This window comes from Notamacropus eugenii, chromosome 2 (assembly GCF_028372415.1).
Source record: "Notamacropus eugenii isolate mMacEug1 chromosome 2, mMacEug1.pri_v2, whole genome shotgun sequence".
Taxonomy (NCBI): Eukaryota; Metazoa; Chordata; class Mammalia; order Diprotodontia; family Macropodidae; genus Notamacropus; species Notamacropus eugenii.
In genome coordinates, this window is record NC_092873.1 from 79631019 (window position 1) to 79646082 (window position 15064).

General features: G+C 48.8%; 1 protein-coding gene across 1 annotated transcript; it reads left to right on the top strand.

The window, feature by feature from the left end:
- Positions 1-11070: 11070 nt before the first annotated feature.
- On the top strand, positions 11071-14549 carry VGF (VGF nerve growth factor inducible). The gene is made up of 2 exons (XM_072641348.1): positions 11071-11357; positions 11904-14549. Exon 2 carries the CDS (start codon positions 11937-11939, stop codon positions 13845-13847), a length of 1911 nt encoding a protein of 636 aa, XP_072497449.1. The 5' UTR covers positions 11071-11357; positions 11904-11936; the 3' UTR covers positions 13848-14549.
- Positions 14550-15064: the final 515 nt, after the last annotated feature.

The following is a 15064-nucleotide window of genomic DNA, read 5'->3' on the forward strand; positions in this document are numbered from 1 at the left end:
GACTCTAAGGGAACAGTGGCCTTGGGAGATAGGAAAGGAAGTCCCATTCTTTCTCCACCCTTCTCTTTCCTCTTTTCTGGCCTCATGGAAGATATAATTCTAAGGAGGAAGGTGGTTCAAGAGAAAGGGGTTTGTGATTTTGTGGAGACAGAGCATGGATGAGAGTGTGGGGACAGTCCATTAGGCCCTGAAGTTTCTCCTGTTGTGGACACCATCTGCTTCAGGGCCTGACAGCACAGTGCTTAGTAAATGGTTGTTGACTTGACCAATGGGACTTGGAGTCCCAGTGAAAAACTTTCTGGAAATGGGAAGACAGAGAAGTCGAAGAGTGCCAGGATGTAGAGGAAGCTTTCCATTATCTGTGATCCTGGGGCCTTCCTTCCCTTCCCTGCCTCCCACTCCAGCAGAAATTGCATTCTGGAAGATAAGAGGAACATGCCTTCCTAAATCTTCCTGTGCTGTTAGAGGAAAACTGTTGCCAGTGACTCAGATGAGTTAAATGTCTTCCCATCTGCTAGCCTGCAGTGTCATATGCCCTTTAAGCTTTGCATGAAATAGCTAGCGTTACCACGGAACTACTAACCATTAATTTGACTGATTGAACAATTGTTGAGGTTGCCTGTAGACCAGAGAGTAGATCTGAGGAATCTGCCACCTGCTTGCTTTTGGAATCCAGCTCCAGCAAAGGTTGGAACAGGTCATCTATTACCCAAAGTTAATAATCTTGGAGTGTGTATGTTTTTTTTGTTTGTGTGTGTGTGTGTGTGTGTGTAGTGATGATGATGATGGAGAAAGAATGAATAAAGTTGGTCTTGGGGGGAATGGTTTGGGAGATGGGATCCCTAACGTCTTAGCATTAGTTCAAAATTAGACATTGATTAGGAAATAAATAATCTAGGCCCTGGAAGAGTAAAGGTGACTGGGGCAGAGGCAAGGTAGAGGTTGTTAGAAAGCTCTAAGTGGAAAATGGAGGACTCTCTCCTTTCAGGGTATCCTGTAGAGCAGGATAGTAGAGGAAGTAGATAGAGAGGGGAGGGAGAGGGAGGCTTTAAGGAAGGATTTTAGGACCTCAGTGTCACAGTGTATGGGAGGGGACACCCACAGTGTTCTTTACCTTACCTCTCCATGAAAAACTCAAGGAGGTGGAGGTAGTTCTGAAGGGCCAGTGCTAGAGATGGAACAAGAAGCAGAGTCAGAAGTGGAGTGGTGCCCAGGGGAGGAGTAGCTGAGGTGGAGACTTACTCTGGGTTAGCATCCAGGCCTGAGACAGAAGCAGAGCCTTTGTACTTTGTGGTGGCTGCCTAGCAAGAGTCCCCACCCATTAAAATATATTATCACTAGAGGCATCTATAGCTGCCTCCATCACCTGTCCAGTTTCTCGTTCCTCACGTGTAAAAGAAGTATGGTAACTGCCTAAGCCAGGGCAAAGAACAGGAGCAGGGCTGGGATCTAGTGGATTTACTAGGGGGTGAATTGGATTCACCAAGGTGGGGCATTGGAGAATGAGGTCAATAGGAATCTGTGGTGAGTTTTGATAGGACAGGGTCAAGAAGTTGAAGGTGGAGTCAAAAGGAACCACTAATGGTGTGAACTGTGGGATGGGATTAAAAATATTTGAGGCTAATGAAAAGAGTGGAGAAGGGTAGAGAGAAAGAGAGCTCCAAGCTATAACTTACCTGTTAGCTGGTGTGCCCTGACAGCAGTAAATTGAAACTAGACTCAGAGAGTGCTAGATGATGGAGTAGAGAGAAAAGACTGAAGGGCATGAAGGTGGGGGCCAAACTGAGGCTATGTCAAAGGCTAAGGGCACGACTAATTGAAGATGGAACTTTGTTATGTAATCAAACAGGTGTTGGCAGAATGTTGGGTAGGGGGCATTGGAAACCAGACCTGGACAGTCTGGACTGTGGGAGAAAGGCAAGGGCAACTAGGTCCTGAGGGATGGAAGATAGGAAGGTATACAGACACAAGACAGACTGAATAATTGGGAGAACACAAGAGGGAAGCAGTGATTGAAGGTGTGTGTGTGTGTGTGTGTGTGTGTGTATGTGTTTATATATGTATATCTATATATATCTATGTGTGTGGGATGCGAAGCTCCACTGGGATGTCCCATCATGGAGGATGAGGATGCCTGGAGCCACAGTATCCCTGTGAGGGGATCCAAGGGACTTTTCTCTTGAATCTCTCTTCCAAAAGGGATTATTGAAATCTTGGGGTCAGTAGAGGTGGTGAATGATTTCCTGAATGTCAGGCTGAGGGAAAAGAGAGGGACTTAGCAGACTTCATCTCTCTTCATACTATCCTCCCTCCAGATCACTTTGAGTTGGTTCATGAGACTGTCCTAGTATAGGGGCATCATGTGCCAAAATTGTAAGCAGAGCTGGCTGCTGCCACAGTTGTTTGCAGGTAGTCAAGTAGCGGCACCCACAGGTCAGCGTGGCACTGTTCAGTGATGTGACTAAGTAGGTCCTCAGGAGCTGAAGCAATAACTCAATAGGCAGGTGTTCAGTATCTCCTGGATCTTAGCTCCTTAGTAATCTTTCACCTGCTTTCTGGCCCCAAGGATGCCCAGCCAATCCTTTTTCTTCTTAGTGGTCATCCTCCTTAGGGGCCTAGTCATACAATTCAATAAACATTTTGGTATTAGGTGCCCCAAGAAAGACATTGTGCTCTGAATCCTTCTGGCCACTTTCTCAGAGAGCCACATGTCTTTTCCTTTGACTCAACCCTCAATTTAATATGCTCTCTCTGCTCTTGGGAACTCAGGTCAGTATCCTGACCATCAGCTCCATGACACTCCCACACTTATCTCTTATTCTTTTTTCTTCCCAGGGCCCAACTTTTCCAACTTTCAGAATGTATTTTAGGCAATCCTCCCCTTCCCTAAGGTTTTCCCTTTTGGAATAATGTAATTATGGTAGATCAGAAAGATTCCCAAACATTATCTAGTCCAACTCCCTCACTTCATAGAGGAAGATACTAGCCCAGAGAGGACGAGTGATGAGCCAAGCAGCTTTCTCCTCCTTCTTTCCTCCAGCTTCTTCCTTATTACAGAGAATCCTCTTGGTTCAATCCAATGCTTCAGCTCTGCTGGCATGGCTGTTGTAGCTTTGGACCTTTGGTAGCTCTCTGCTACCATCTGAAGTCATTTCTGAGGCTAGTGGTGACAGAGTTCTGCTACCAATGTCACCAGCATCAGAATGTACTCCTGGACAGAATTAACTTTGGGGACTGGAAACCTTACTAACCCAGCAAGAGCCTTCTAGCTGCCAAGGGTGTATAGTAGTGGATAGACTATGGTGCTACCTCAACATCTGATGCTTTCTGTGGGGATCCTACTCAGGTGCCAAGGTCCCTTCAGGTCCCTTGACTTGTTGGCTTCAGTATCATGTGTCACCTGTTCCTGTCACCCTCACCATGGCTACAGTTGACCAATTTCTCCTAAGCTGGATTGAGGGTGGAGATGATAATGATTATACTGGAAAGTATGTGCTGGCAGCCAGCATCTAGGGGAGAAAGGAAGGAACTGGGAATACCCCATCAAAGCTAGGGAGACATATCTAACTTATCTAGGGAGGAAAAACACTTTAGAAACTCTCCCCCAACTCCCCTCCCCAAACCTAAGTTGCTCTTCATCTCCTACCTTCAGGGAGGCAACCATACTTTTCCTTCTTCTATCTCTATTTTGCTCTCTGTTCCCACTTTCCTTTTCCCTCCATTCTTCTCCCCTGCCTCCTCTTTTCTTCCTTTTGTCTCCTTCTCTGTTACCTCTCTGTGTTCTCTTCTTTTCCCTCCACCTCTGCCATTATTCTCCCTCCCCTCTTCTCCCTCCCTCAAAGAACTAGCCATGGTCATCTGCCTTTTTACTTCCTTCTAAGTCATCTTTCTGTCAACTTCTATGTTCCCCTCTGCCATCTTCTATTTTCTATCTTCACCTGTCTTCTATATTCCTCTATGTTGCATCTAGCCCCTCAATCCTTTCCCTCCCTATTGTCCTTCCCAAATCTAGACAGGCCACTGATACCCGAGCACTAGGGAGAATTTCTAGGGATTCAAATCACTCTCCTTTATCCTTGAGGAACCCTCTCTCTTAATCACCTTAGTGCCAGCTTTTTTTGAGCACTTATTTACATAAATACAGACACACACAGCCACACACACACACACACACACACACACACACACACACACACACACAGCCTGTAAATTAGATGCATTTATGTCAACCCCGCCAATTCTAAATGCCATCACAATTCCACTTTTGGATTCCACACAATATCCTCCACCTCCTCTTCTCTGAAGATTCCCTTTCCCCTAGCCAACCCCCTATATATCTCCCTCTAGCCTTAAATAATTGGACTGTGTGTACATCATAGTCCCCTTAACTCTCCAAAAGCAGAGGAAAGGGTTTGATGCCCTATCAACTGGACAGCAGTACAAGAGGTAGTTTCCTCAGTCAGGATATTCCAATTCAAACATAACTGGATGAAACTGAGAAGCACTCCAAGGAATGGGGCATAGCATATTTTTGTATGGCCTTCCTCACTGATTAGGGAGTAGTTGTGTCTTGGAAACAAGTTGTAGACCTACCCTGGTTAGTCTTAGGATAGGAATGGTTGATAAAACATATTCCAGAAAATGTCCTTCTAGAGATTAATTTCTTTTGCCTCAAGAAGTTTTGGTCTTCAGGGACTCCCTATTCAAATACAAACCTTCCTTCTCTTAAAAGGTTCATAGATCAAAGTTGCTGCTGACAGGGAGTTGACTAGAGCAATTGACTTAACACCTGGGAAAAAAAGTAATCAGTCAGTCAATAAAAATTTATTAAATGCCTACAATGTGCCAGTTACTGTGCTAAGCACTGAGTATACAAAAAAAAAAAGTCAAATGATAGTCCTTACTCATAATCTAAACTCATAATCTAAAGAGGGAGATAACATGCAAAAAACTAAGAAATAATCATCAGAGGGCTCTAGAATTAAAGGGGTTTGGGGGAAGGCTTCCTGTAGAAGGTGGGAGTTTAGCTGAGATTTGAAAGAAGCAGGGGAGTTGGGAAGTAGAGGTGAGGCAGGAGAGTATTCCAGGCACAGGAGACAGACAGTAAAAATACCTGAAGGAGGTTGATGCCAGCGTTTTGTTTAAGAAACAGCAAGGATATTGTGATTAATCAAATTCTTTCCTCACAACAACCGTGGCAAGAGGAAAGTGCAAATTATTCCATTTTACTCAGCAAGAAAGAGGTTCATTTAGGATAAGTGAACTGTGTAAGAGTGAAGTGTAAGAGCCAGACATGGGTTTGGAGGAAGCAATATAGGGAAGGGCTGTTGGGACATGGGAAGGGATGCAAAAAGTTACCCTTTACCTAACTTTGAAATTTTTCCTGTGACTGCTCAGTTCCCAGCAGGTTTTGCTGTTTTGTTTGGCTCACAAAGACAAATGTCCCTTTACATTTCCTATCCAGCTTATCTCTTCCCCCAAATGTTTACAATAAGAACCACTAACTCTTCAAACTTTGTGTTAATTTCTATTTACTATCATACAGACCTAGGATGTCAAAACTAGAAGGTTATTTAGAAGGCTCAGAGAGAAAAGTGAGTGACTTTCTCAAAATTAAATACCTAGCTAGTAGCAAAACTGAGACCAGAACCTGGTCCTCTGGGTTCCCAGGGCTCCCACAGAATTTTGCTCTCATCTGAATATGAAATGACAAACTTTTCTCTAAGTAAGTTTAGCTTTTAGGGTGGAGAGAGGAGAAAAGAGCAAAAATTTTGACTTTTTTGTCCAGGCCTCCTTTTTCCCTCCTAGTTGGTGTTAGACCAGGTTTCTGGTTTCTAGGCTCCGAGTTTCTTCTTCCAAATTCTTGGGGTTATGTTTCTGAGAAATGGAAAAGGAAGGATTTCCCCTGAATTACCCTCTCCTCTTCAGTCTCAGGTGGCCAAGATTTGAAGGTACAGCTTTATGTTGTGGTATTACTGAAAGGGAGTGGGGGAGTTAAGCCTGGCTCCTCTCTCCTCCTTCTAAAGACTCCTTCTTTTGGTCTGGCTGCATATCTGGGACCCAATTTTGGATCCCTATTTTCCTTTAAAGAAATAGGTGTCTGGAGGATACATTTAGACCCTCTTCTCCAGTTCCCTTCTCCTTTCTAGGAACTAAACTCTCACTTCCCCTGCCTGCCTCTTAACACTAAAGGTCAAAACTCAAAGGGTGGCATGGATTGCAGTACCTAGATGGAGCACACGGGGGCGTCCAAAACACGTGAAGAAGACTGAAGCAGGAGAGGTGGTGTCTTTATGAATGTGTCTATGTGTTTATGTCTTTGTGCCTTGTATGAGTGTGTGCATGCGTACAGAACTATGTGCATCTTTGTGGGTGTCTGTGAGACCGTGTGACTGAAAACGGTATTTAATAAATGTTTTTATTTGAATAAATGTTTTCTTGGAATGTCTGTGTGTGTATGATGTGTGTGTGTATGTATATGTGTGTATGTGTATGTGTGTGTGTGTATGTGTGTTCAGGATTGTCCATCTGTGTTTCTGACTTGGTGTTTGAGAAATATTAAACCATACTGTACTGACTCCTCATTCCCAATGTCATGCTCTCCACATTTTTAGCACCCCTCCCCAAACCCCCCCATACTAGATAAAGGAACTCTGGTCACAAGGGTTAAGTTGGCTCTATCTTAGCCATACTAGCCACACCCTCAGCATGGTCCTATGAGAGTGCATGAGACTATGTATGTGGAACTCAGAGTCTTGGAAACTGTCAGATTCCGAGTGAAACTGTACGTATATGTGGGTGTGCCTGTGTGACTTTGGGTATTCCTGTTTGTGTGTTACATGTTATATGTATATGTGTGTGTAATCGTGTAATTACATGTGTGTAAGTATGTGAAAGATTGTGCATATTATGTGCGCTAGTGCTTTCTTCTGTGTGTGTGTGTGTGTGTGTGAGAGAGAGAGAGAGAGAGAGAGAGAGAGAAAGAGAGAGAGAGAGAGAGAAGAAGGGAAGGGGAGGAGGGGAGATGGGGGGATTAGAAAACTAGGGAGACACAAATTCTTGGGTTTTCACCCCCACAGTTTGCTCCTACCTTTCAATAGGGGTGTTTATGTGTGTTTTCTAGAGGGCTCTCTGTCCCTCTGAGCTGTCTCTTTGCATCTCTCTGTCTCTGTGTCTCTCTCAGTATCTCTGTCTTTTTCACTCCCATTCTTGGTGACTCATCTCTGCGGCGGTCTCGCCCTCCCTAGTCTCTCCAGGTCTCCCCTCCCCCTCCCGTGGTGGGGGGGAGACCAAAGAAGCTAGGACCCCAGAGATGGGGACTTGGGAGACAGGTCATCACATTCAGAAGCTTACGCTATGCCTCTCTTGTCTTAGGATTCCCCCAACCTCTCCCCAAGTCTTTTCAAGACCCCCCCTCACCCCATTGGGCTGGGGCTGCGGATGGGGCAATGGTGGAATTTTGGGTACCCTCCAGCACCCTTCTTCTTTCCTTTCTGAAGTCCAGACCCCTATCTCTTTCCCCTCAGCAGCCCCCTCCCCCTCCGCCCCCCACCCTTTGCTGACGCACTGAGAGGCTGCAGAGGTGAGTCACTGGCTGGGGGAGGGGGGGAGGGAAGGGAAGGGGATATGGAGTCACTGGACCGAAACCCCCCTCCTCCTAAACCAAGGGCACAGTTTAGGAATTCACTGATTTTTTTTCACCCCCAAGCTTTTGTCATACTCTGCCTATTCTACCCCTAGAGTCCTACCCTCTCCTTCTACCTTCCTATAGAGAGAATGGGACTCAGGGAGGAAGTAAAACACACACACACACACACACACACACACACACACACACACACACGAGGTAGACTGTTACACAGAGAAAGGCTACATTTATACCCTCAGAATGTATGGTTCAGGTCTCTCTATCACAGTCTCTTTTTCTTTTTCTTTCTGCAGGTTTCTATCCCTTTTTCTTCTTCCCTGCCCCACCTCCCACATCCCCATGGCTTGCCCTTTCTCACTTTCATCCCAATCTCTTTCTCTTTCAATGATTGTTAAAGGCAGCAGGGTGTGAAGGGCACCAGGTGAGATAGAAGGCTTTGGTGGGGGTGGGGGAGTGAGGGAGAGTTATACTGAAAAGGGAACAGATAGGGAGAGACAGAGATAGATGCAGAGACATGAAGGATGTATTTCCTCAAGCCTCCTCCCCACCCATCAGTTATCTATCAGAGAAAAAACAATAAGTAGACTATTTTGCTCCTGTCCCCTCCCCCACCTTACCGTAATCTAGGGCCCTCATTTTCCCACATGAAAGCAGTATTCTTGGCTAATCTAGGCTAGCTCCCCACCACTTTGAAGTGGGTAGTGGGGTAGGAATGAAAGAAGAAGAGAGAAAGAGAGAGGAAGGGCAAATTAGATGTGGGGCAAGAAGAAGGGGATCATGGGAAGTAGGAGTAGGATAGGCGTGTAAAAACTTATAGAGACACAGAGATAATGACCTAGGGAGATTATGACCCAGAAGTAGAAAATATGCAGAGATACTCACAATATAGTTCTGCACAGATACAGAAAACCAGGAAGGCAGACATTCATTCATTCATTCATTCATTCATCACTCATTCAGTTCATTCATATGTTCATTCAGTACACATGGATTTAGTATCCATTGTGGAAGAGACTGTTAGGTATGTAGACAAAGGGCACAAACATACATGTAGCAAAACAAATGATTATTCATATACAACACATGAATTGCCGTTGACAGAAATACCAAAACCCAGATGCCTAGAAATGGGCAAACACAGAATCTGACACACACACAAATATCTGGAAACATAGATACACATCTGAATATTCAGACAAGAAATGGAAGCATATACCAATACACACAGCTTTGAAGAGATGCTCCCACAATAGAACTCCACACACCTAGATTCACGGCAACACCTAGCGCTGAGAACAGAAACACACTGGATTTTTTTCTCTTTCTTTGTTAGCCCTTTATATGTATATTTCTGCCTCTTTTCATTCTCTATTTTTGTCGATGTCTATCTGTCTCTCTATGTTCTTCCTACCAACCCCACCCATTTCCCATCCCCCTCCACAAAGGTCTTTGCCATATCTGATTCATTCTCCTCAGGAAGGTAATGTGACTCTTTCCCCACCCTCACTCCACCAACTCAATTACCAGGTCAGTAAGAGGAGGAGAATAGGGGTAGGTAAGGAGGTCCTGGAAAGAGGAAAGTGGGGTGAAGGAAGAAGTTGAGAAGTGGGTAGGGGGTCATCTTTCCTGTTCCTTCTTTAAGCTCTGTATCTTGTTCCTTCACACATCTCCACTCTCCATCTCATCTTCCCCATTCACCTGTCTTTAGTTTCAATCTTTCAATCTCTTCTCTTTTCAATCTCTCTCTCTCTCTCTCAATCTCTCTCTCTCTCTCAATCTCTCTCTCCCCCCCTCCCTCCCCCACTCACCCCCCCTGCTAAGCTGATGGGCATTTCTTTCTGGGAAAATAAAGCTGCTGATGGAGCTGAGAAGCCACTGGTGGCTTTGGAGGGAAAGCACGTGAGTATGTGTGTGAAGGAGTGGGGAGGGGGGATGGTAGGGGGGCAGAAGAATCGGGGGAGGAAGTGAAATAATGTGAGAAAGACGAAAGAAGATGGGGATGGAAGGAGAAAAATACTATGAAAGTGTATTTGAGAGCGTTAGAGAGACAGACACAGAAACTGAGAGCGATAATCACAGAGACACGCTTTGTGTACATATGTATCTCTGTGTCTTTGCCTCTCATAGCGTGTCGGTGTAAGTCTAGTCACTCTCCTCTTGCTGTTCAAGCCCCCACCTCTCTTTCCCCTCCAAGCAACGCCCTCTACCCTACCTCAGCATCATTCCTGTAGACGCAGCTCACCTCCCTCCGTCTCCCCCTTCCCCTATACCCTGCTTCCGTTCCCCCCACCCCACCCCGCCCCCACCCCCTCCGCCCACGGCCGGTCTCCCTTCACCGGACCTGGCTTGCTGATGGATTTTCTTTGCGCAATCTGTGCGTCATCGCCCCCCTCCCATCCCCAGCCGGAACCTCCAGCCGCCCTGAGCCCCCCAAGCTCAAACCCCTGGCGCAGGACAAGGACTGAGGGTAAAGGGAGGAAGCAATGGGGAAGGGACGATCTTTGTCACTTAGGGGTTCTGCGAAGTCAAACCTTTGCTTTCAAGAATCTGGAAAAGCAAGAGTTGAATTCCCTAGTCTATCTTCATAACCCCCTCCCCTTATGGACTCGCCCTCCAAACGTCCTTCCCTTCCTGCAAGGAAGGAATGGGGTGGGGGGTGGGGTGCTGGATGAAAGAGGAGCATGGAGGAGGGGGCACTAGGACGATGGGGGCAGCCGTGTGATGGGCCAGTGGGGGCTGGGGTAGTGAATGGGAGAGGCAGAAGGACACACTTTCCCAACCCATAGGCAAGAACAAATAGAACTCACACAGTCCACTCTCTCAAATGTACCCACTCAGCCCCCTTCTCTTTCTTCTAACACACGCACGTACACGCATCTCTCCCACCCTACCTCACTAGTCACCAACCACGGACCCAGGCACACGCACCATTCACACTCAGACACGAATCCACAAATACACGCACAGAAATTTGCCTGTCTTTCCTTCATTCATAGCGTGTGGCACAAGCAGGTGGGAGCTTTGGGGAAGCATTTTTCATGCCCTGATTTTCGTGTCCTACCACTTTCCCCTTCTTCCCCCAAGCCCTAGAACCCCAGTCCAATTTAATCCACAGATTGACCGCTTCCAGCAGCTATAGGCTACATTCACCCCCTGGGCTTATATTTAACTCTCTGCCCTTCCCCATTTTCCTTCCTTCTTTCCTTCCTTCCTTCCCCTCCTTCTCTTTTCATTCTCCTTCATTCATTCACTGTCCTCCTCCCCCAACCCCGTGTTCGCTTCATTTATTCATTCATTCATTTCTCCGGCGTTCGGCTTTAGCGTGCCAGTTAGTCCTCACTTTTCAGTGCGCAGGCTCAGAATAGGGAGGAGGAGAAGAATCTTCCAATCACCGGCCGCAATTAGGACCCCTCCACCACTCACCCCGCTTCCCCATGAATGAACATTGACGTCAATCGGGCGGAGAAGACCCCCCACGTGATCTACTGGCTCCCCTTTATAAAGAGGCGGGGCGGGTGCTGTCCAGCGTGCTGAAGCTTGGGGAGAGAGCTAGCGAGAGAAACGGAGAGTCGACCACGCGGAGAGACCGGCCCGAAACTGACCGAGGCGATTGAACGCAGGACGGGGACCGAAACCCGAAGCATCCGCAGTCTCCTACCTCGAAACCCCGACCCTCATCCCTCCCCTTCCCATTCCTCGAATCCATCTGGTAAATACTATTTTGTCAGTCTGTCCAACCCTCAAGGATTTGGCTGTGTACAGGAGGGACGTGTCTCCCCTAGTTTGGGGGAAGGGGTAACGCCAAAAGGACCTTAAGAAGATAGATAGAAGGGTAATGTCCCCCCCTCCCTTTCCCAGATAAAGCCTCCCACGCTCGATCTGGAGAGTCCCGTGGGGAGCAGATATTTTTTTCTCAGCCTCGATGCAACGTGGGCGGTGACAGGAAGATAGCTCCAAGAAGGAGCGGGGGCGAAGTGGAGGTGGGGGAACACAGACGAGAGTGCTGCCAGGCGTTCCCCTCCCAGTTTTAGGATTAGCACAGCCCCATTTTTCCTTAGGGTCCCTGTCTTGACACTTCTGGGTTTGAGAGAAGTCGGGTAAATTGGGGTAGGTAGTGCGTCAAGGGTAGCTCCCAGAGAAACGCCAGATTTTGAGATCGTGAAGGGAATTTAAGGTGCAGAAAAGACACCCTGAAGCCCTGGCAGCCCCTCTTATTTCATTCGCCTTTCTCCCACTTTGTTTTTCTTTTTCATAGCCCCTGGAAACCATCCTTCTCCCAGTCTCGACCATGAGATTCCCACAGCTGCCTGCTGCCGCCTTCTTCTGCCTCTTGCTACAGATGAACAGTCTACAAGCAGCGCCCCCGGGGCGCCCAGATCAGTCGCTGTCGCTTCCCATATCTGAACACGAAAACTTGGCAGCTGGAGGAGGGAAGCCAGGGAAAAGAGAGAGCCTAGATCCGGAGATAAGGGAGGAGAAAAGCCCAGAACACGAGCCTGAGGAAGAAGATCTATTCCAGGGAGTAGATCCACGGGCGCTGGCCGCGGTCTTGTTACAGGCGCTAGATCATCCTGCCTCGCCCCCGGCTCCAGAGGTCTTGCAGCAGCAGCAGCAGCAGCAGCAGCAGCAGCAGCAGCAGCAGCAGCAGCAGCCACCGCAGCCGCAGCCGCCGCAGCAGCAACTGCAGCAGCAGCAGCAGCAGAAAGGAGAGGCTTTGCTAACAGAAACTGTGCGTAGCCAGACCCACAGCCGCCCGGCCCCAGAGATAGGGGTACCCCCGACGCTCTCCCGTATCGCAGAGGAGCGCAGCTCGGAGGGTTCCGATCCTTCCGAGGAACTAGAGGCACTTGAATCCCTGCTTCAGGAACTACGCGCTTTCAGCCCAGGGAATGCTAAACGAGAGCCAGAGGCTGCTGCGGCTGAGGCGGAAACGCATACCCATACACTGACCCGGGTTAACCTGGAGAGTCCCGGGCCTGAGCGCGTATGGAGGGCCTCTTGGGGAGAGTTCCAGGCGCGTGTCCCTCCCCCTCCCTCATTTCCTCGACGGTTTCAGGAGCAATTGCCTGAGGGCGTGTCTCTCCCTGAGGTGCGCCAGGGTGAGAGCGAGCCTGCTGTAAAAACAAGCCAGGGCGAGAGCATCGCACCCCTCTACAAGGCGCGCCAGATCGAGAGTGCACCTTTCTCCAAAATGCACCGCCCAGAAAGCGCAGCCATGAGTAGGCTTGCAGCTGGAGGGCGCCTCCTGCAGCGGGGGCTGGCCCAGGTAGAGGCAGGTAGGAGGCAGGCTGAGGCTACGAGACAGGCGGCAGCCCAAGAGGAAAGACTGGCTGATCTTGCCTCTGACTTGCTGCTTCAATACCTGCTGCAAGGTGGCGGCGGCGGCGGCCTGGAGCGAGGTGTGGGGGACCGGGGACTTCAGGGGGAAGGGGAGGAGGAGAGAGAAAGGGAGAGGGAGGAGGAGGAAGAGGGAGTGATCCGAGGTGGGGAGGAGGAGGACGAGCAGGGGGATGAGGAAGACGCTGAGGCAGAGGCAGAGGAGGTTGAGAGGGGGCGGCAGAATGCATTGCTATTCGCAGAGGAGGAGGAAGGGGAAGCTGGGGCTGAGGACAAGCGCTCCCAAGAGGAGACACCAGGTCAAAAGCGAAAGGGGCAGGTGGAAGAAGGGGAAGAAGATGAGGAAGAAATGGACCCGCAGACTATCGACAGCCTAATTGAGCTGTCTACTAAACTGCACCTGCCAGCCGACGACGTGGTCAGCATCATAGAGGAGGTGGAGGAGAAGCGGAAGCGGAAGAAGAACGCCCCTCCTGAGCCCCTGCCCCCACCTCGAGCCCCCCCCGCGCCTACTCACTTTCGCTCCCCAAAGCTCCCACCACCCCAATCTTTCCCCGCCCAAGATGAGCTGCAGGATTGGAACGAGGTGCTCCCACCCTGGGATAGGGATGAGGTGTTTCCCCCGGAGCCCAACTACCCCTTTCCTAACTACATCCAGCCCCGGACACTCCTCCCACCTCTCTCTTCACCGACCCGCCGCCACCACTACCACGCACAGCCCGCAGAGGGGTCGCAGTACCACTTCGGCCTTAGCCCCCAAGGGCGGCGGGGCGAGGAGGAAGAGCGGCAGCAGCAGGAGGAGGAGGAGCTGGAGAATTATATTGAGCACGTGCTGCTCAGACGCCCCGGCCTGTTCCCATGACTTCGCTTTCCCATTCGTAATGGTCCCTTCTCTCCTGCCCTGTGCTAACCTCCTAAGCCTCCCTGTGTTGCTCTTTAATGTTCTGCATGCGGTCCCGACCCTTTTTGCGAGGTGGGGGTAGTCCCACCCCTTTTGTCTCAGCCAACCTGGCCCCACCCACTACTAAGTCCCGCCTCCTTCCCTCTAACCATCTTCGGTGGGAGAGGAGCAGCCCACACGCTCTTGGTAGGGTATCAGATCGGTGGGGGGTGAAAGTGGACGAGAAAATATAAAACTATCCTAAGTGAAAAGGAAGGAGCACGAGTCCCGAAACTTGAGAGCCGAAAACTCCCGTGTCCTTCCACTCCACTCACAAGCGATGTAGCGAAGGAGCAGCTGAAACCGGACTGTACAGATTTGCTCTACCCTCGTCTCCCCATCGGGGACCTGTTCCCTTGCCCTAAGCCACCCTATCCCCCTTCCAATTTCCCCTTCCGTGAACAATAATAATAAAAAGCAAAAAACAAACAAACAAAAAAACCATACCAGTTGTGTAGAAACCGCCTGTGAATCGAAGTCCTCCCGACCCCAGGGTTTTCCTAGGACCCTGATCACTCTCCCTAAACTGAGACAACTCAACCCCTTTCTTCCCTTCTCTGTTGTAAATACCCCTCAAGGGGAAAATAGTTTTGCTAAGAAATAAAAGTGACTATTTTATTAGGACTTCTTCTCTTTTATTTTCCCCCTCCCCCTACTTCCTCTTAAGAGGATAAGGGAATATCAGCCACCTACCTTCCTACTCTCCTTTCATCGAGCACTTCTTTCCTCTCCTTCCTACCCTAGGCAAAAAGCACAATGCATGATGAAGCAAAGGAGGCAATCCCATCAAGGGTCAATCAAATTATATTTAAGGGCTTAACGCACCCCAATCTTAATCTTTCCTGGGTGTACTCCCACCAGGGTAGAGGTCATGGATGGGAGGGGAATTCTGAGTGCGATGGGGAGGGGGCAAAAAAAGTATTTGCTTGAAAGACCTCGGCACCTACAACTCTCTAAATTTGGGTTAAAGTGGCAAGTCTGAACCCTTTAGCTTTCTTCCCACAAGATGAGACTTGGCATAAGGAAATCACTTCCAGAGGTTTTTCACCCTCCCCAAAGGGAAGCCGATGGAGGGGACAGGAAAATAGACAAGGAAAGTGGTGCTAAATCTAGACTAGAGACATGGGTTCTAATGAGAT

Excerpts from the sequence above, each read along its gene's own strand:
- VGF (XM_072641348.1), top strand. The coding sequence starts at position 11,937 with ATGAGATTCCCACAGCTGCCTGCTGCCGCCTTCTTCTGCCTCTTGCTA.